Source organism: Nelumbo lutea, chromosome 2, assembly GCF_056320005.1.
Source record: "Nelumbo lutea isolate HS-2025 chromosome 2, American lotus-T2T, whole genome shotgun sequence".
Taxonomy (NCBI): domain Eukaryota; kingdom Viridiplantae; phylum Streptophyta; class Magnoliopsida; order Proteales; family Nelumbonaceae; genus Nelumbo; species Nelumbo lutea.
The window spans coordinates 92,567,563-92,590,525 of NC_142685.1; the positions used below are offsets into that span (position 1 = coordinate 92,567,563).

The 22,963-nt window shown below is 39.1% G+C and overlaps 1 protein-coding gene across 7 annotated transcripts in view; it reads left to right on the forward strand.

Moving 5' to 3' along the window:
* The window catches only part of LOC148871976 (NagB/RpiA/CoA transferase-like superfamily protein), a 42,117-nt gene that overhangs the window by 18,102 nt on the left and 1,052 nt on the right, over positions 1-22,963 (forward strand). For all 7 annotated transcript variants that reach the window (XM_088970799.1, XM_088970798.1, XM_088970802.1 and 4 more), the window contains one exon: positions 16,036-16,229. In XM_088970799.1, coding sequence (XP_088826925.1) covers positions 16,036-16,229 — 194 coding nt within the window. The remainder of the gene's footprint in view (positions 1-16,035; positions 16,230-22,963) is intronic.

The following is a 22,963-nucleotide window of genomic DNA, read 5'->3' on the forward strand; positions in this document are numbered from 1 at the left end:
AATACTATCTCTATTTCCCTATCACAGTGAATAACCATGAGAAATAAGGGGAGAAAAAAAATAGAAGATGAGGAATTGAGGGCTCGAGGTCGAGGAGAATGTCTGTCTTCATCTTCCTCTTCTATTTCTTTGTTTTCGGCTTTGGCTTCCTGAAATCCTCGCACAGTTATCGCAGTTTGCACTGCATCTTTGTGTCTTTGTAGAGCCTTGGAAATTTAGGCTGAGGGTTCAAATGACCAATGAGCCTGTAAGTCTAAATGTTTAAGTTTTTGTTATTAAAGACATGGTACATTACATGATGGTCTATATAAGGTGTATAGACCATTACTATAGCAAGCATTTAAATGGAATCTTTAAAACATTACCATAAGTATGTTACAATGCAATAGGGTTTATTGTAATACTATATAGACCTCCTAAAAGAAAATTTATAAAATGAATCTCTAATATATTATTCTAGTCTTATTATAGTATATGAGGGCTAATAGTAATATTGTAGAACCTCATTATAAAAGCCAATCAGAATGAATAAATAATAAGAAAATTAATATTTAAGATAAAACATAAAATATCCATAAAAATAAAAGTAAAAAACAAATGATTAAACTAACTATTTAAAATAAAATAAAAAGCATAAATACAATGTTTTTATAATAATAAAAACATTATTTGTTTTATATGACTTAATAAATAGTTTATATGGTAATATCATAGACCCTCATTATAAAAGCAATAAAATTGAATAAATAATAAGAAAATATTTGAGATAAAATATTCATAAAAATGAAAAATAGTGAGATGTTTTTTATAATAATAAAATATTGCTTAAACTAATTACTTATCAGAATAAAATGGTAAATAAAATAGTTTTCTTAATAATAAAAATATTAAATGGTTTGTATTGTTTATATGATTTAACTCTAATTATTTATTAGAACAAAAAGATATTTCTCATGGAAGTTAATAGTCTAGAAATGTGTATTCATGCTTCTTTAATCATTTTACAAACGAGGCGCATTCTATGGTAGGCGCCTCACTTAGGTCCTAGGTACAACCCTCAGCCCAGGCGTGCGTCTTTTGAAAATTTGACACTTTTTTGCTTTTTTTGAGTCTAGCGGCTGGGGTAGGGGCTTTGCCCCCGAACCCCTGTGCCACAACCCTTGAGGCAAACCCAAACAAATTCATGTTAGGGTCTTAAATTCTTAATTCTCACACCGAAGCTTCGAGAACCCCCCTATTTGGTAATATTGTTCATTCATTCATCCTAATAAAATATCTTTTTAAAAAGCAATTAAAACCATAAAAACATTATTTTTTGTGTGAGAATTAAGAATTTAAGACCCTAACATAGACTTGTTTGGTTTTGCCTCGAGGGGCGTGGCACAAAGGTGGCTCATAGAATTAGGAATGTAATATTTTTACATCACCTTAACTACTTGAAGTAATGCAATTGAGAAAAAAAGAGATTATGGGTTTTATATGCTTGAAAATGTTTTATTTGTTTGATTTTATTTTTAAATTCTCATTTGAGTATGCTTTACATGTTATGTTTATGTATTTTAATTTTAGATAATAGGTTTTTTTAAAACATTTATTTTAAAATTTAAGTTTATATTTTTATTAATATTATTTTAATAATATTTTGATTTTTTTTTGCATTTTTTAGCATTTTTCTTTTATTTTTGCGCCTTGCTTAAAAAGGTGTGCGCCTTGCCTTGCGCCTTGTGCCTCAGGCGCAAATGGACCCCTGCGCCTTATGCTTTTAAAACACTGATTTCCACATATTTCATAACATTTTCACAATGTCTATAATGTTTACAATATTTCCAACATGTCCTATATTTGGGTAAACGACATTTCCATTAACATATATATATTTTAAACCTTGAATGTTATATGTACAACATCAAACTTACAAGATTATTTATAAAAAAAAAATTCAAGCTTACAAGATCCAGGTAGCCCCAACTACCAACCCTGTGCCCCTTTGTTTTATGTAGCATTTTTCTGGACCTCCATTAGTGACTGGCCGAACGTATTTTAAAATTTAAGTTTATATTTTTATTAATATTATTTTAATAATATTTTGATTTTTTTTGCATTTTTTTGATTTTTTAGCATTTTTCTTTTATTTTTGCGCCTTGCTTAAAAAGGTGTGCGCCTTGCCTTGCGCCTTGTGCCTCAGGCGCAAATGGACCCCTGCGCCTTGTGCTTTTAAAACACTGATTTCCACATATTTCATAACATTTTCACAATGTCTATAATGTTTACAATATTTCCATATGATATTTCCAACATGTCCTATATTTGGGTAAACGACATTTCCATTAACATATATATATTTTAAACCTTGAATGTTATATGTACAACATCAAACTTACGAGATTATTTATAAAAAAAAATTCAAGCTTACAAGATCCAGGTAGCCCCAACTACCAACCCTGTGCCCCTTTGTTTTATGTAGCATTTTTCTGGACCTCCATTAGTGACTGGCCGAACGTGTTTGACCTGTTTGCCTCTTGTTTAGCAAATGTATCCACCAGATTGTTTCCTTCCCTTGGAATCCACCGTGTTTGAGCTCTTAGCTCTTTTAGCATTCTCCTTTAGCTTAGTAGATCCACTATACCTTGCTACCAACCCCATTGCACTCGCTGTTTTGTGTAGCATTTTGTTGGACCTCTATTAATGACCCCTAGAACATGTTTGACCTATTTGCCTCTTGTTTAGCTAATATATCCACTAGGTTGTTTCCTCCCCTTGGGATCCACTGTATTTGAGCTCTCAACTCCTCTAGCATTCTCCTTGTGTCTCTTAAAATGTTCCTATATCTCCATGGGCCTCGATTACCATCTGATGAACAATACACAGTTGTGCTGTAGTCTCCTTCCACCATGATGTCCTTGAGGTTTAGTGACAATACCATAATGGAGAGTGTTTAGTAATTTAGCTTATTGCAAGACTGGTACAAGGCTATAACTTCTAAACAATTTATCTGATAGTCTTTTTTGAGATTTTTTTTCCAGAATTTAGATTCGCTTATATATATATATATATATATATATATTCGAATTTTCTTTTCATTTTTAAAACAGTGTTAAGAGTAATTTTTTAATTCATAGACATTTATTGTAGTGTATTTTATGCTTATGTCTCCATGAGCAACTTCAGGCTTTTTGGTTATTGGAAGTTGGAACCTGGGAAAGCTGAAAAATTTCTTCCGGGTTGACTATATCATATCATTCAGGTTCAATGGATGTTTCTGGTACTTTTTTCTGGGTCAAGGTATTTACTTTAGAAAGAAGAGTTAGGAAGGAGAACAAAAAGGTGCAAAAACAATAGAAGAAAAGATCAGTTAAGAGAGAAAGAAAAGAACAGAGGAAGAGAAAAGGAAGTGAAAAAGGGTTTCAGAAGAGAAGAATCAAGTTATTCCAACCATACCAATTCACAAGTAATGTGTACCATTGCCATGTATTCAGCTTCAACACTTCTCTTGGCAACTACACAGTCTACACTCTACATTTTACTTTTCCAAGTGACTAGATTCCCACACAAGAAGGTATAGTACCTTGTAGTAGACTTCTTGTCCATTGAGGACCCTGCCTAATTTGCATCTGAATACCCTTTTAGGGACAACTCTTCCCCTTTCTTAACAATAGACCATGGCCTTGAGCATTTTTCAGGTGTCTCAATACTTGCAGTACCTTTCTAGTGAATAGTAGTGGGATTCTGCATAGACTGGCTCAGCAGACTTCCAAGATCACTCAATAGCACCCTCCGGCCAATTGGGATCTATAGGTGTCTTATTGGTTTGGCGCCCAACAGCTTCATCTCATCCAACAAATCTAAAACATAGGGAGATTCCCCACTTTGAGCAGATGTCTTCAATACCCAAGAAATATTTTAAGGAGCCTAGATCCCTTAATTTGAATATGTTGTCGCAAGAAAGCGTTTCAGTTCAATAATTCCCTATTCATCACCACTTGTGAAGACAATATTGTCAACATACACTGTCATAACAATCTTTCTAGATGAGGTGTGTATTACTTATTAGTTTTTAGGATCTCAGTGAACTAAACTATTCATCACCACTTGCACTAAACTATTAAACCGGCCAAACCAAGTTCGTGGCGATTGATTAAGTCTACATTGGTTAGTTTGCCTGTGTATTACTTATTAGTTTTTAGGATCTCAGTGAAGATAAGTAGGGTTTTGGAGAAGTTGATGAGGGACTTTTTGTGGGAACCAGGGGAGCACAGGAAGGATCATAGGGTGAATTGGGATTTGGTTTCTAAAAGTAGGGCTGATGGAGGGTTAGCATTAGGTAACATTTGGAAGAAAAATGAAGCTTTGTTGGGGAAATGGCTGTGGAGGTTGGAAGGTGAGAGGAATAAGTTGTGGATTAGGGTAATTCTGAGTATTCATGGTCAGGCAAATGATGGTTGGGACTCTGCAACTTTGGTAAGGTCTAATGGTGCCTCTCCTTGGAAATCAAGACATGCCATTCTTCCTTCTTTTTTACAGCACATCAGGTATGACCTCTGCTCTGGAAATCAGGTAAAATTTTATGACCTCTGCTCTGGAAATCAGGTAAAATTTTGGGAGCACATTTAGGTACCTTTGAAGGACCAATTCCCCTCCTTGTTTTCCCTCTCCAGGTATAAAGGCAAGGTTGTGTCTAGTTTTCTAGTTCTTTCTTAGTCTAACTTTGGGTTTGATTGGGATTTGGGGTTTAGAAGAGGCCTAAGGGATGTAGAGGTTGAAGATGCCTTGAAGCTGGTTCAGATCTTGAATGGAGTGGTGTTGGACCCCTCTGAGAGGGATAAAAGACTAATGACCCTAGCTCCCTCTGGGACCTTCTCTTGTGCTTCCTTCTTTAAATCCCTCTTGCCTTCGACCAATGATTTTGCACAAAAATTTCCATTTATTGATGTCTAGGGTGAGCTGATTCCTCCAAGGATTGGTGCCTTTTGTTGGGAAGGTTTTCCTGGAAAGGTGTAATACATGTGACTTACTCCAAAGAAATAGCTCTTCATTCATTCAATGGCCTAAAAAAAGGGAAAGGGTTATGTGGAGATCTGTGAGGGTTGCTATTTGCTGGACCCTATGGGAGGAAAGGAATGCCAAAATCTTTTTTGAAAATGAATGAGGTAAAGAAAGCCTTGTTGAAGTAACAACAGTTAGGGTGGTGCACGGGCTTAAATCCTTGGACCTGTTTGTTGATGTTTCTATAGACATGTTGCTGAATAGCTGGATGGAGGTGGCAAATTCTCCTCATGCTCGCTCTTCTGTTTGTCCTTTGTGGTCACCACAGCCTGTGGCTTTACAAAGCTAAACTTTGATGATAGTAGTGAAGGAAATCCAGGTCCGTCAAGAGTATGAGGGGTCTTCAGAGATGAGGATGGGAGGGTGCTTGCAATGTATTCAGGTCCCATTGGGGTTGGGGACACTCTTAAAGCTGAAATCTATGCTGTACTGGTGGTGATAAGACTAAGGAATTGAATATACAAAAGTTAGTTGTTGAAGGGGATTCAAAGCTGGTGTTAAGCTGGCTACAGAGAAAGAGTGGACTTTGGAAATTTGCTAATGAGAGGAGGGAGATTAAGTGGCTAACTAGAGGGCTAGAAATCCAATGTCAGTGGGTTACGAGAACAGCAAATGCTTTTGCTGATGCCTTGGCATGGCCAGGGGGTGGGAAGGGATCAAATGTTTTGGGCTGTTCTGTAATTTTTTCCTTGTTGTCCTCCCGGAGAGAGTTAAGCCTTTTTATCTCTCTCTAGTGTGCTGTAAATACATTTTTTATTAATCTATTGGATTCCTGTTATTGATAAAAAGAAGCTCTTTACAATTAACACACCTTTCCAACCTGCTCCCCCTCCATGTATATCTCCTCCTAAAGATAGGGGTAGGCATATTTCAATTGAAACCGAACTGAAAATTTCAGTTTTGGTTTTTTTGGTTTTTAAAAAATTGTGTTTCGGTTTTGGTTTTCAGAATTAGAAACTCAATTAACCAAAAAACCGAATTTCATTATATAATATCTAATATATATTATAAGATATAACATATAGTATAATATATTGGTATAGGGACGTGGTTGTGAGTTCTGATGACAAGTGGGAAATGGTGGAGGCCGACGGATTCTCACCTGCTAGAAAGTGGAGAAAGACATTGACAATGGAAAGGAAAGAGCTACTGTTAGAGGAGATTTTTTACCAAAAAGAATTTACGATTAAGACAAGAGAAGGAAGGAGAGAGGTTCGATACTGCTTGTGGGTGCTGCTGTTCCTTGGTTACAATGCTTTCTGATGGAGCAGTCCATGTAAGTTGGTTATGGAACAATACCTTTAGACAGTTACGGAGAGAATACTTTGCTGAGAGAAGAAGAAATGAAAAAGGTTGGTTTGTAATTCTGGAAGAAAGGTTTGAAAAAAAGAAAAAACAAACAGTCATGATTCCTGAAGGTGACAAATTACAGGGCTGGGTTGTGATGGCCAATGCACTCCACGGGAGACTAGTTGAGAAGGAATTAAGGGCGGCGAAGAGAAAGATAGACAGAGTTGATGGTGGACTGAGCAAGAGGGAGGAAATGACAGAAAGAAGGAAAAGATTAAAAAGGCTGGGGCTAGATGAGTCTGTTGAAGGACACAATAATCCAACGGTGGCCTTCACAGTTGCAGAACCAAAAAATCTCACTGGCAGGGGAGAGATGAATCTGGCAGAAGAGACTGGTATTATCAGTGAAATCAGAGATTAAAGATTGGAAAAGGATATTAGAGGAGGTTTCGGAGAAATTGAGGCTCTCTGGGTCTGTTGTCGTAATCCCCTTTAATGAAAAGAAAGCTATGCTTTATTGATCAAAAAAAAAAAAAAAAAAAAGAAAGCTATGCTAGATGTGGGGGAGGAAGCAGTCGATTTCACCACAATGGAAACAAAGGAAGGCACTGTGGTGATCGAAAACTGGTGTCCTTTGGCTAATACAGTTACTCCTGCTGGTGGAAGCTTCAAAGTAAAACTTCTGGGCTTACCTTTTCACCTATGGCAGAAATCAACTCTGGAGAAATTAGTCACGGCGATGGGTGGTGTATTACTTTCGTATAAGACCTCAGACCTGAAAGCAGTGCGCTTGAAGATTGCTGGTATATTGGCTGAAGCCATGCCGAGAACGATCAACCTTTGCGCAGATGGAGACTGGTACAAGATTTGGGTCGCTTCAGAAGTTGAAGCGTCGCAGTGGTGTGGGAGGTTGAAGCTTGAAAACGACGCTGACGTGGCAAGGTGAATAACACTTGGTGGGAGCACAGAATAGTCGGATGGACACGTCAGCACTAGGGGGGGGGGGGAGGAATCTCCTTCTAGAGAAGAGGCGAAGATGCTTTTGGAAACTGAAAAGTTTTGCCCAAAAAATCGAGCAGTAATTATGGAGAAATTTTCAAATAATTTTGAAAATAAAAAAAAGTTTTACCGCTGGCCTGTCTTTTGCGGAGTTGATTAAAAGAGGAACCCAGTCAGACATAGGAAAGGGTCCAAGTAAAGCCGGTTCTGGTGTTCTTGTGACCCGCTTTGACCCAACTGGTTTAATCGTGGGTCAGCCGGGGTCGTCCATAGAGCGGGCCAGGGAGTTTATGCTGACTCAGGTGACCTTTTAATTGATCACGTGAGTCGGGTCTCAAAGGCTGTGATGGTAGACCAAAGATTTGGTCTACCATCTTCCCAACAGGTGCTGTACTCGAGCGAAGGCAAGTTTGGTGCAGAGACCAAGACCACAGCGAGGCAGAACCTTCGATGGATGCCAGTCGCCAAACCCAATAATGGTGACCAAGCCTATTCCGGAGATTACAGACCGAACCCAAGATACTCTTGAACAAGGAAAGACGAGCTGGAAGAGGAAGATGTGGGTTGGGTGAGCTGTGAATCTTCAGAGGATTCTTCAGAGGATGAGGTCGAGACAGAGTTGGAAGCAGAATATCAAGTTGAGGATGGTAATAGGAAGTTGGATGACACTTTTAGCACTGACATTATTTTCGCTGTGGATGTGGAAGACGCTAGTTCTATGCTGCGACCATCCTTTGAGGAGGGAGACGATACCTCTCAGCTGAGACTCCCGTTGATGGAGGACCAATAAATGATGCTATGTGCTACCTGTAGGTTAGGGGGGAGAACCGAACCTTGGGAAGGAAAGAACCAAGCAAGATAATGAACAGAGCGCAGGGAACTGATGAGATGCTAATGGCTGTTCACCAGAATTCAGATATAGGTGTGTCAGGAGGGGATAAACCATAGAGGCCAAGAAGTACTAGCAAGGGTGAATCATGCCTAGGTGGTGGCCAGCAAAAGCATTCCCTGTTACCAAACTGTGAAACCCAGAAAGCTGTTGAACGTTCTCTGTTTTCAGATCCAGGTTAGCTTGTGTTTTCGGGTTTTGAAACTAACCCTTACTCTGCTCTTGATGCTTGGCTCCATGTTCCAGGCCTGACTCATTGCCGAATGCCCATGGTCCTGAAGTTGACAGATTTGAAGGTGGTGGGGATTTACAGAAGAAGGGTGAGAAGGAGGAGAGTGAGTGTAATTTAACATCGGAAGAGCTTGGCAAGCTAACTAGGGTGGAAGCAGAAAGTGAGAAGTTGAATGAGGGTGAAGGGGGTGGTTCTAAAGTAGAGAGTGGAGGTTTGGCACAAGAGGAGGTGTACGGGAGGCACAGCGAGGGCAAAGACATAATGGGTGAGGAGGGAATTGAAAGAGATGATTCCCTATCCGAATTTGTAGAAAAACTAGGCCGCAAAATAAAGAATTTGAATGAGTTGAAAGTGCATCTGAAGAGCAAAAAAGAGGAGAGGAAGGTGAGGAAAAGAAGGCTAAGTGAGGTGGGCACAGCGAGGGCAAAGACATAATGGGTGAGGAGGGAATTGAAAGAGATGATTCCCTAGACGAATTTGTAGAAAAACTAGGCTGCAAAATAAAGAATTTGAATGAGTTGGAAGTGCATCTGAAGAGCAAAAAAGAGGAGAGGAAGGTGAGGAAAAGAAGGCTAAGTGAGGTGGAGAGGCTGAAAAAGGATGTGGAAGGGGATAAAGAATTTTGCGAGTGAAAGGGTAGGGGAAGGGAAGAAGTGTAGGGGGAAAGATTAAGGCTGGGGGTGGATTGTTATTGTAGTGGTGAAGATTGTGAGCTGGAATGTGAGCGGCTTGGGGAACGGAAGGAAGAGAGCATTAATAAAGGAGGTTCTAAGGAAAGAAAACCCAGATATCTTCTTAACACAAGAATCTAAGTGTGACTTTTGACAAGAGATGGGCTAGAAGTGTGTGGAGAGAAAATGGCCTTAGTTGGGTTATGAACCCTTCGTGGGGCTCATCTGGAGGTTTAGTCACTATGTGGAAGAATGAAGCTGTCGAGGGAGTTGAAGAATTAATTGGGAGATTCTCGGTGTCTGTCAAATTCAAGCAAGTGGGAGATGGTTTCGAATGGGTCCTAATGAATGTTTATGGCCCCATTGGTTACAGACAAAGGAATGAATTGTGGGAAGAACTGGAAGACATTAGAGGTTTGTGGGATGGGCCTTGGTGTCTAGGAGGGGATTTTAGTGTGATTAGATTCAATGATGATTGTAATAAGGTGCAGCAAAGGAGTACAACCAGTATGAGGAAGTTTAATGAGTTTATTAATGTTTTTGAACTCAAGGAGCTTGACCTCCTCCATAATAGATTCACATGGTCAAATCTCCAAGCTGAACCAATCTGCTCCAAATTAGACAGGTTCTTTTTTACTGCTGATTGGGAGGAGCATTGGAGTGACATGGTGTCAAGGGCTTTACCAAGAGTTACTTCTGATCATTAGCCAATCTCATTTTGCAAGTCTGATTTTGGAAGTAGAGGACCATCCCCATTCAGATTTGAGAATATGTGGTTGCTTTTTCCGGAATTTAAGGAGAAAGTGAAGAAGTGATGGTGTGAAAGTAACCCGAAGGTGAATTGGGAAGGTATGAAATTCCATTGGAAGTTAAAAGAGCTTAAAGTTAAAACCAAGGAGTGGAATCTTCATTACTTTGGGAGAATAGAAGAAAGGAAGCAACAATTGATTAACTAGATAGAGTATTTAGATGCAAAGGAAGTACAAGGCTGCTTTGGGGAAAGGGATAAAGAGTTGAGAAACAATTTGGAGGATCTTTTGTTCAGAAAAGAGATCACTTGGAAGCAAAAATCTAGACACAAATGGGTGAAGGAGAAGGAGACTGGAACACAATTTTTCCATGCTACAGCGAATTGTAGAAAAAGAACTCCATTTCTAAGTTGGTGGTTGATAGTATAACATTAACCCAACAAAATGAGATTGTAGGGGCTTTTGTGAATCATTTCAAATCTATTTTCAGGAGGCCTCTGAATGAGAGATTAAGGATTGAAGGCTTGGATTGGCCTAGGCTCCTAGAAGAGCTGATGGAATGGGTGGATAGGGAGTTTGAATTGGAAGAAATTAGGGATGCCATTTTCTCTATGGATAGAGCTAAAGCTCCAAAACCTGATGGTTTCACGATGGCTTTTTACCAAGACTGCTGGGAGATAATTAAGGATGACGTCCAGATTGTGTTCTCTGAATTCTTTGAGAGAGGGGTGATTAACCCAGGCTTGAACTCTACTTTTATTGCATTCATTCCAAAAAAGGAGAGAGCTTGTCACCCTAAGGAGTTCAAACCCATTAGTTTGGTCAATAGCCTCTACAAAATTATTGCTAAGGTTCTTTCACATAGAATTAGAGAGGTTCTCCCCACAATCATCTCCCCCAACCAAGGTGCATTTTTGAAGAATAGACAAATTGTGGATCAAATCTTAATAGCAAACGAGAGTGTGGAAGATCTAAAAAGAAATGGGAAGAAAGGGTGGTGTGTAATTTGGATCTAGAAAAAGCTTAGGACTTGGTTGATTGGTCTGTGCTGTTGGAAGTTTTTGGGTTTGGGCAGAGGTGGTGTAAGTGGATAAAAGGGTGTATTAGGACTTGCCATTATTCCATTCTGGTTATGGTAGGGTGGTAGACCATTTTCCAGCTACTAGGGGTATTAGCCAAGGGGACCCCCTTTCCCCTTTTATATTTACCCTAATTGCTGAAGTTTTGGGGAGGATTATTGAGAGGGCAGATTCTAGAGGTTTGGTTAGTGGTTGGAGAATTGAGAGGGATGGGGTTCCGATCACTCATTTACAGTTTGCGGATGACACAATTCTGTTTTGTAGAGGGGATGAGATTAGGTGTGTTAGAAACTTAAAACAGGTGTTAATGTGTTTGAAAAAGTGACCAACCTTAAAGTCAACCTTGATAAGAGTTGTCTGATTTGCATTAATACGGGTGTTGGAGAGGTGGAAGAAAGGGCCCAAGTATTTGGATGCTAGATTGCTCAGTGGCCAATGAAATATTTAGGGCTTCCGTTAGGGGATAATCCTTGCAAAAGGGGCTTTTGGAATCCGATGATTGAGAAGTTCACAAGTAGGCTTGCTTCTTGGAAGAAAAACTACCTGTCCTTGGGTGGTAGGATAACCTTGATTAAAGCTACTTTGGCGAACCTCCCTATCTACTTTTTGTCTATGTTTAAAATTCCTGAGGGAGTGTGTAGGGGTGTTGGAGAAACTTATGAGAGATTTCTTATGGGAACCTGGGGAGGAGGAAAGGGATCATAGAGTTAGGTGGGATCTCGTCACTAGAGCTAAAGAGGATGGTGGTCTTGGCTTGGGTAACTTGCAGAAGAAGAATGAAGCTTCGTTGGGGAAATGGTTATGGAGACTGACAAAGGAAAGGGATAACCTGTGGGCTAAAATAATCTTAAGTATACATGGGCAAGAGGAAGATGGCTGGGACACGGGTGTTTCATCTAGGGCCACAAGAGCTTCTCCCTGGAAATCTATTCATGCTATTCTTCCTTCCTTCCTTTTATCATTGCTTTGGTAACTCTGTAAGATTTTGGGAACATATCTAGGTGGGTGACACACCTTTGAAAGAGCAGTTTCCCTCTTTGTTTTCTCTTTCAAGGTTTAAAAATGAGCCTATTGCTTCCTTCCTAACCTTTTCCAATTCTGCCCCTGATTGGAACATGGGCTTTCAAAGGTCTCTTAGAGACTCTGAATTGGATTCCATTTCTAATTTGCTTAAGATTTTGGAGGAGGTGGTTATTGACCCATCTAGAATGGACTATAGGATTTGGGCTCCTACTCCTTTGTGTATTTTTTCTTGCTCTTCCTTTTTCAAGGAATTAATCCATTCCCAATCGGCCCTTGCTTCTCCTTTCCCGGTTCCGGAAGTTTGGGGTAGACCAATTCCCCCTAGGGTAGGTGCTTTCCGCTGGGAAGCTATCCTAAGAAAGTGTAACACTTGTAATTTACTTCAAAAGAAAAGGCCAAATTGGTGTTTATCCCCGCATTGGTGCATCTTATGTAAGAAGAATGGTGAGAGCTGTTATCACTTATTAGTCTCCTGTCCTTTTGTTTCAGAAATCTGGTGTTGGTTTTTCTCTCTCTTTGGTTGCAGGTGGCCCACCCCTCCAAGTGTGCAAAGTTTGTTTGTTTCTACTTGAGTGAGGGGATTAAAAAAGAGAGGTAAAATCTTGTGGAGATGTGTAAGAGCAGCTGTATGCTGGACAGTATGGAAGGAAAGGAACCAACGTACTTTCCGTGATAAAGAAAAGAACAAAGAAGCCATCGTTGACTTGATCAATGTTAGGGTGATTCGTTGGGTCAAGTCTGTGAAGCTATTTGAAGGATTCTCAGCAGGAGATATCATTAGAAATTGGAAAGAAGTTGCCTGGTCTGCTCGGTTGATTAATTCCCCCGGCTCCAACTTGGTCTCCTCCAACTTTGGGGTTCACTAAATTGAACTTTGATGGCAGGAGCGAAGGAAATCCAGGCCCTTCAGGTATAGGTGGAGTGTTCAGGGACGAAGATGGTCGAGTTTTGGCCATGTTTTCAGGACCTATAGGTTGGGGGGATTCTTTGAGAGCTGAAATTTCAGCAGTATTAGAAGGAATAAAAAGAGCCAACCAGATGAATATTAGGAAGTTGCTGGTGGAGGGTGACTCTAAATTGACTATTAACTGGCTGCAAAAGGAAGATGTTAGTATGTGGAAATTCTCGAATGAAAAAAAAAGAAAATCTACCAGCTTACTCAAGACATGCAAATTCAGTTTCAATGGTCAAAGAGGAGTGCCAATTCTTTCGCAAACTGTTTAGCTAAACAAGGGGTGGGAAGAGCTAGTTTCTTTTAGGCTGTGTTGTAATATGATGTTTTTCTTTTAGGGTGGGGTAAGAGTCAGTTTCAATGGTCAAAGAGGAGTGCCAATTCTTTCGCAGACTGTTTAGCTAAACAAGGGGTGGGAAGAGCTAGTTTCTTTTGGGTTGTGTTGTAATATGATGTTTTTCTTTTAGGGTGGGGTAAGAGTTTTACCCCCCCTCCTGTTGTATCTTCTTCCTTCTCCTTTATTAATAAAATTTTCTGTTATTGATAAAAAAAATATTGGTATATAATGTATACCATATAATATATTATAATGGAATTTGGTTTTAACTGAAATAACAAAAAACCAAACCAAAAATTTTGGTTTTCCTATAATTTGGTTTGGGTTCAGTTTTTGTTTTTTAAAATTTGGGTTTTTTTTCGGTTCAGCTTTTAACTGAATAAATCGAATGCTCACCCCTACCTGAAGATCATCTTTTCGGAATTCATTCTTCATATCAAGTTGAAAAAGAGGCTAGTCAAAATGAGCTACTAATGAAATCATAGTTAAGGCGTCTAGGTGATTCTGGGCACTGGAGCACCTAGGCAATAGGAATTTTATAATATAAAGAACCAACTTTTGGTTAGTTCTCTACTTATGTATACCATTCAGCATGCATATTAATTGAAAAAATAGAAATTCTGTTTAATAAAAACACAAATTTCCTCAAAAAATATTGCAAGTAATCATATCTAAAAGATAAAAATCTTTTAAATATATTAATCTCATTATTTTCAAAAGCAGTACTGCTATCGAAAGTGCCGTTTTATTTAATTGAAGAGGAAGAGACAGATCTAATTGAGGATTTGTCAACAGTGGAGACATTGGTTGAGCAGGTGTTGCAGTTGTTTTTTTATCAGTTGCTTATGGAATCTAATTTGGAAATCCTAGCCCAGCAGGTGTTGCAGTAGTTTTTTGAAACATCTAATAAGTCTTTAGTGGCTTTTTTTATAGTATCCAGTTCAGTGTTTTAAATGGTGCATAGCTACCAGTGTCCTAAGACCCCAGATAGGTTGGACGGAAATTGGGTAATGGTCTTATGTGTGTAAGCGAGGCACTTTAGGATGCGTCTATCCTAGACAGGTCCCCTTCTGAATGGTGCTTGGCAAATTGCTTAATTGCATTCCTTTTTGTATATGTATTTTGTACCTTAGTTGTTTGTATATGCTTATTTTGGTCTAATCAGGTGTTTTTTGTGTATCCTTTGTTACATAGTGATGGAAAAGAGAAACTTTGAAGCCCTAGAATGGAGGGGAGGGGGAGAGATTGCTACCAGGGTTAATGAGATCTTGCCATCCTAAATCAAACGGAGAAGATTTTGCTAGAGAACTTGATTTTTTTTTTTTTTATATGTAGTAATGGTAAAATCTTGGGCTGGCAAGCATGGGAACACAGGTTGGAGTCTGAGGACAGCCACTGTGCAAAAAATGCCAAAGATTAGGACTATGCTCAGTCTACTACTCCCAAAACCCGAGATAGCTTGACCAACATTGAAATGGTCCTATTTTAGTCAACAGAAGAGTTAAATTGTATTGCAGGAAAGGGAACTAGAAAGCTTGATTTTCAATAGGAACTCAAGCAATTATTTACTCAGAAAGTAACCTACTCAACTCCACCAACTTCTCTCCTCTTGCAGATACATGCCCAATTTATTAGGTGATTCTTATTAGTTTAACGTGGCTCCCAAATAAAATCCCACACAATCTTCACAATTTTCAATAGTTTTCATGGGAATGTGAAAGACTGAAAGGAAGTAAACTAAGTAAGTATATATACTATTTCCCAAGTATATATATGCTTTTTTTTTTCAAGCTGCCAATTTTTTAGAGAACTTCATTGAATCCAAATGAGATAGCCATAGGTTTCAATCCTAGTGGAAAACCTAAGTATTTCAAAGGCCATGGAGCTATGTTGAACAAAAAGACTCTCAAATACCCTACCCTCATCTTCTCCAAGGTTGATCCTTGAAACACTACATTTGGAAAGGTCATCTTTTGAATCTATAACTTTCTTAACCCACTCTAGCAAGCATTTCTGATTATAGGCATCCTCCTGCATAAGCTCAGAAAAAATGGTGGTTTTCATGAGCAAATTATTTTCCAATAGCATGTATCTCATAAATTTTTTAAGAAATAAGTAATCTGCATATCATTATCTATGTACTTTGTTTATTTTTTTATTCATGCAGTTTTCTTTGTCAATCATTGAGATTTTTCTTGTTTTATTTCTGAGACATGTAATTATTCATAATGACAAGTGCACCATACGAACATTCCATTAGCATCTTTTTTATATCATCAGAATTGTCAGAATTGAATAACTGATTTGTTGTAGTGGTTTTACCAAAAGTAATTATCTTTATGCAATAAATGTAGATTGGCTTAGTTCAGCAATTTGTTCATTGAAAATTTGTCCTGTTTTTAGCAGAGTTGTGGATTAGTGGGCAGGGTTAACTGGTTTTCTTAGTTGCATGTCTTCTTTTAGCCACTAGACAAGGTGTTGGACATAGATTTTACACTAAAAACTGAAAGTATTCAACATGTTACAACACCCTTGTTCAGGTACCTGGGCATCATAAATTCTTACATTTATCATCTTTGTTATATTTCCGGTTTATATCTCAAAATGAAATTATATAAATAAATAAACAAAAATATGCATTACCACTTTCAGTTCATTGTTCCTGTTTTCCTGTGGAAGTTTTTCCTGTGAGCATTGTCTTGCTTTTAGTGATATAAAATATTGCCTTGAAACCTTGATCCTGATTTTTAATTTGGTACTTCTGTTGACAGTTGTGCCCCTTGTATCCACACAATCCTGAAGTTCTCTTGAATGATCTGAAATCCCCATCTGAGCTATTGGACTTTGGGGAGTTCTCTGATTGCATGAATTTTTCAAGTGGCAATGGTGCTCCTCTTCTCCATGTTGTCAATCCTGCATTTGATTATGTGCCACCAAACCTTGTTAGTCTTTTCATCACTGACACGTAAGTTTTCTATCCCTTTCTTATTCATGAAGTTAAAGAAAAATTCTAGGGCCCCTTTGTTTCTTTATTACATGGAGATTGATGATGCAATCTACAATTTGTATTTCATAACAATTATCAAATAAACCCAAGTTTGAGGAAATTGCATGATCACTTATTGTGGTTACAAGGTTCTGAATTTTTCGTATTTCTAAAAGAAATTGCTGTAGAGGTTAGTATGTGGATTTTAGACCATTGTAAAGTCTTACTGTTACATGATTCAATCTTTTTACATACTGGGCAATTTTAGTTATATTCAGCATGTGTAGTTACTATTTTAACTTAACTACTCTTGAGGGAGGTACACTAACTAAGTATCTCTCTTTTGGTAAATAATTAAATCTTGTTAAAAGTAAAAACAAACGGTATAAAGCATTGTTTCAAAAGGTGTGCCTTGGTGCACAACCAAAGCAAATTTTAAGATGTGCTCCTTGCTTGAACCCAGGCAATGCTCCCTGTAGGAGTGTGCCTGGTATGCTTTGCACCTCATCCCAGGCATGTGCCTTCTCTATGTTACAGTTTTTTTGTTACTCTTTATACAATTCTTTTTAGTTTTACACCTCTGACCTTCTATTGGTGCTTGTGCACCTATGGTACCTAGATACTTCTACAAGGGAACCATATTGTGTCAGATACCTCAATTTTTAGTGTTTTTTTATCAGTAACGAAAATATTTATTAAAATAGTAAGAGGAAACAAATACAGATTATGAGTAGCCTTGGCTACCCCACTAGGACTTAAACCTTGCCAAACTACAAGCTTTTTAACTTTTCAACCTTATAGCTGAGGCCAAAAACAATGTTCCCTGTTAACCCCTTGTTTTGCTAACTGATCTGCTAGACTGTTTGTCCGATCTTGGAGTCCACTGAATTTACAGATTATGAGTAGCCTTGGCTACCCCACTAGGACTTAAACCTTGCCAAACTACAAGCTTTTTAACTTTTCAACCTTATAGCTGAGGCCAAAAACAATGTTCCCTGTTAACCCCTTGTTTTGCTAACTGATCTGCTAGACTGTTTGTCCGATCTTGGAGTCCACTGAATTTACAGCTGCATGTCCTTGGTGAGGCTTTTAAACTTCTTGATTTCATTTCTGAAGAACCAAGGAGTCTTTTCATTCTGTTTCAGCCAGCTTATAACTACTTTGGAGTCGCCTTCCAATACTAACTTTATCATTCTCACTTCCATAGCTTTTTGCATCCCAAAAACTACTGCATTTCGTTTAGCTGTAGTGGAATCTCCCATTTCAATAGGGCCTGAATACAACACCACAATAAACCCCTTGTCATTCCTTATCACCCCGCCAATTCCAGACATTTCAGATTTCCAAAACTGCTTCCATCGGAATTTAATTTGACAAAACCGGATTCAGGGGGAGGGGTCCCAGTTTCTTAGGACCTTCTTTACTGATTAAGAGACTGCAACTTTTCTCCAATTCCTGATTATATCATCAACAGTAAAATCTGAGAACAATCCCAAAGACTTTACCCATGATGTCACCTTTATCATATCCCTTCTATCAAAGCTTCCTTACTCCTTTTCTTCTCCTAAAAAATCCTTAAGTTTCTTTCTTCCCACAACACCCAAATAACTGCTGCCCTTGTGCATCTTCAAAGTGTTCTCCCTCTTCTTTTTGGTCACCTGAAAGTAGAGGAATCAAACAGCCTTTCCAAGCTAACCGGGGTATCCCATCTACATCCAAAGAGAGAGAAGAACCAATCCCAAATACAACTAGCAACAGGGCAGGAGATACGAACATGATAGGCAGTTTCACCACTTGACTTACTCAAACAACACCAATAGGTAGAAGGCACCAGCCAGGTCTCTTCTTCTGCAGCAAATCATAGGTATTAATTGCACCATGGTAGACCTCCCAACAAGAAGCACCCACTTTGGGGGGAATAGGGTGACACCTAACTTTTTGAACTGGGAAAGGTACCCCAAGTTGAGCAGGAGGGGACAAGGATTTAAAGAAGGATGTACAACTAAATACTCCAAGGGGGTGAAGGGCCCAAAGTCTACTATCTTGTTTAGTAATGTCAAGGAACACCCCATCAAGCAATTGAACAAGAATTTACATGAAGACCAGCTCGGAATCCCTTACATTTCTGCGAAGACTCAAATTCCAAGCATACCTAGACAAAGAGGGAGAGGGGATTATAAATTCAGAAACCGGTTTGCCATTGAGGGAAGAAAGGGCAAAAATTGAAGGAAAAAGGTCTTTAAAGGAGAATCACCCACCCACACATCTTCCCAAAAATTGATTTTGTTGTTCGAGTTGAGATCAAACCTGATGTGACTGAGAAACAGTGGGAGTTTGTGAATCGCTTTCTAGGGTGAGGTGCTAGAGGCCCTGCTAGATATTCCAGCATCCCAACCATTCTTTGAGAGCCCGTGTATGCTAACCACAATTTTGTACCATAGTTTGTCTGTCTCACGTGGAAATCGCCACAATCACTTTCCTAGTAAAGCCTCATTCCTTTCTTCTAGTCTCCTTAAACCCAAACCTCCGAACTCCTTCCTTTTACTCACTACTTCCCACCTTACTAAATGATCTTTCTTCTTCTTGCATGGTTCCCACAAAAAAATCTCTCATTATCTTCTTTAATTTCTTTCCAATAGCTTGAGGCATACAAAACACCGAGAGGTAGTACATTGGAAGATTTTCTAGGGTAGACTTAATGAGTGTAATCCTGCCCCCCAAAGAAATATAACTCCTTTTCCATGCGGCCAACTTCTTTTCGAACCTTTCCACTACTGGATTCTAGAAACCAAAGGATCTAGGGTTTGCACCAAGGGGAAGTCCTAGATACTTTAGTACTTTTTCAATGCATACAACAACCTAGTTTCCTAGCCCACAAATTGATCTCTTCTTGACCTAAATTGACCCCAGCCACCACACTTTTATTGAGATTCATCTTCAAGTTTGGTACTTTTTCAAAGATATTTACCATCATCCTTAAATTTCTTGTGCTTAACGCATCCCCTTTCTCACAAAAACTAATGATGTCATCCACAAATTGTAGTTGAGTTACCACCACTCTCTCTCTTCCAATTCTCCACTCCTTTAATAAACCCACCTTATCAGCTTTTGATATCAGTCTGCTGAAAACCTCTGCTAATATGGTGAAAAGGAAGGGGGACAGTGGATTCCCTTGTCTCACACCTCTTGAGCACCAAAAAAATCTTCTACCCCGTTTACCAGGACTTAGAAATGGAAGATTGTAGCACCCTTTGATTCATTTGCACCATCTTGCTCCAAAAGCCGCAATTCCTTAGTGCCTCAATCAAGAACTCCCAATCCACAAAATCATAGGTTTTCTCTAAATTCAACTTACACACAATGCTCTTTCTCCCAGATTTCTTAAACTCCTCCACACATTCATTGGCAATGAGTATTTGATCAAATATTTATCTTTCCTGGATAAAAGCCCCTTGAAACTAAGAGATAATTGAAGGGAGGACCTTTTTTAACCGAAGGAAGAGAACCTTGGTTGGATTGGCCTAAAAATCCTTGGGGTGGCAAGCACCAGAGTTTTATGGAATCAAAGGAAAGAGTGGTGGTAAGCATTTGCACCTGGGGGGGGAGCCCATCCCCAACCCAGGTGCAGGCGTGAGATTTGATCCCAAGTCTTTGCTACGACCAGTAGGAGGCCTTACCAACCAGCTGGTTGGCACCTTGCAGTCCTCACTCCTTTCTATTTATCTCTTCAATTCTAATCAAATTTGCTTTCCACTCTTCTATTCTCCCAAATGTATTAAGATTCCACTTGATTTTTTCTTTTTAGTTCTGGATCTTCCTATGAAATTTAAGCCCTTCCCACTTGCCCCACCGATTCTTAGGTGGTTGATTGTCATTGCACCTTGACCCCTTGTGGACCCTGCTCCACCCACCGAATCTGATGCAGCAAAAATGTAAAACCAGTAGAAAACAGCAACAAAATGTGTTAAAATCTTGAGGTGAAATAGTATATACTTGAAGCTGGAACGAAGAACACCCCTCTTTTATGGCTTAAATCATCACTTCAGTGGATAGTTTAAGTCTTTAGGTTTTCAAAACAATGAAAAGATCCTCTACAAACATGATATGAGACTTGTATAGCTGCCTCCAAGCAAAGGGACGCCCTAACACATAGTTTGACAAAAATAACCCCACTTAAGTGACTCACATGACAGTTGTATGACAACTTAAAAATAAAAACCAAGCCACTAACAAGCAACTATGAAGTCCATATGAGTTATTTAAAAAAATAAGAAAACAATGATGGATTAGCCAACTTGGCCCCTCTAGGAACCCAACTACTAGCGGGGTTACATGTGGGCCCTACATGCTCCTGCCTCAGAACCTGTCCCCCTTTTTAGTATTTCCTTACAGGAGAAAACTCCTGCTTTGCAAGCCCCATTTTTTGAAAAAGTTTCTTGCCCTAGAAATCGTCACGCCAGAGCATGTCTCTTTGTCTTCCACTCCTGTACCCTCCTCCACTTGTCTGCTTACGGAGACACTTGCTTTTTCTCTTTCTCCTCCACGTGTCACCCACCCAGCCACATCACCATCTTCTTCAACCTTCGATCTCCCACTCCAAAGCGTCTCTTCCAATTCCGATGCAGCCTAGACCTTGCTCCTTAGACCCTCAGCCAGCGAATCGAATGAACGCGGGAAGGCTTCAGGCATAATGCCAACGATTCTCAGCTCTACTGCCCTCAAGTCCACTTCTTGTAGGAAAGAGGCACTCCACCCATGGCAACAGCAATCTTGTCCAGAATGGGCTTATACCACAGATTGAATGACAACCCTAAAAGCTTCAAGCGAAAACTTCCATCGCTGAAGATCTTCAAGTTGCATGAAGAGCACCAATTTTCGACCATTATAGTTCCCTCCGGAGTTTCAAAGTAGTGAAATTGACCCCTTCGAATCCCACATCCAGCACTGCTTTGTTCTCTTGAAACGGCATGAGTCTAGCTGTCTGTTTGAGGTCCAGCTTCTTCGAAATCTATTACAGTACCGGCTTCGAATCCTTCATCCTGTTTTTTGCAGAGAACACTAGTCTTCTCTTCCAATCTCCATTTTCCCCTTCTACCAGTAACTTAGGTTAGGTACTGGAACAGAAAGGCAACCGTCACAGCATCAGTCTCCTCTTTTTCTTTGATCCCCAGCTTTTCCAGCCTCTTCCTCCACTCCTTTAGCTCCTCCTTTGACCCACCCCTCCTGCCAACATTTCCTCTGCTCCTGCTTCTCCATCTGCCCCTGCTCTGTCATCCAAATCCTAGTCACAACTTTATGCAGTTCGTTTGCTACCCATCCTTCCAGATTTTTCCTTCTGGTAGGACAATAATTTGTTTCATCCTCTTTTCAAATCTCTTCCAGGAACACGAACCAACCTGTCGAGTTCCTTCTTCTTGTAGCTACATATTCTTTTCTTAATATACTGAAATTATCTCTCCATTCTGGGAGCCAACGTACATTCGCTGCACCATCAAGGAAGCTTTGAAACCGGAATACCGCTGCCCCTACCAAATACACTGTCCCTTTTTTACCTTCTCTAATCTTCACTGCAAACTCCTTTTGATGAAACATCTCTTCCAGTTCTTTTGTCTCCACCTTGATGAATCTTCTCCAGCACCAAACTGGTGAAAACTTTCTCCAGCTCGCTCCATGAAAACTCGTTTATTCAAATTTTTTGTGTTAATATCATATCTGGCCATGGCCTTGCCACAAATGAGTAACAATGTATCTTAGTTTTGCATCAGTATAGGTCTATTTACTTTACCTTTTTTCAATAAAAAAAGAAAAATCTTAGAAAAATTTCCACTAAAGAATCAACAGAAATACAACTATCTCTGATCTCTAACCCTAAAATATAATGAGTTGTGACCAAAATCACAAAACCAACCATGATTTCCCTGAGTACCCAACCCACATGGACTTGCTTGGGCCAATGGGCCCTCCACTTCTATGCAGGTCCCAAGTCCCAACCTCTTAGGATTAGGAAGGTGTCTAATATTACATTCGTTAATTGAAGTAATGCAACTAGGAGATTGACAAACACATTTAGAGTTTAACATGCTTGAATTGTCATGTGCTTGAAGCACCTTGGTATGATTCACATTTGTTTGCTTTCATTTTTGTTTTGAATGTCTTATATACCATTCATATGTATTTTGATCTGAGTCAATAAGATTTTAACATATTTAGTTTCTTATAAAATAATCTTTTCATACTTTCTATGTATTAATATTTTTGTTATTTATTTATTTTCTTGTGCTTCTTGTGCCTTCTGCTCTTAAAAAATTGGTATAAAGTCACACAACCCCGAGAGGGAATGAAGCAACACTGAAACATAAAAAGAAGCCCCATCTGCCAACAAGAAAACACACAGGTATAGCCCATAAAAAGTACTGTACCACTTCAAGAGGGAAGGCAGGATAGCCTAACTGCCACACCAGCAAAGCTGCAAGAACCTACACAGACCAACCAAAAACCATTGCTGCACACCCTTGGGCAGTTGGACCTCGATTTTGAGTTACTTTAATACATTGGACAAAACATTTATTATTCTTTTGGGTATTTTGTTCCTTATCTTACACCTCCTGGACCTCGATTTTAAGAGTTCATTAACCTCTAGATGGACATGGTTTTTGGATTGTTCTTACATCTACATGTGATTTTTGTGATGTTATTGCATTTATCTGGCAGTT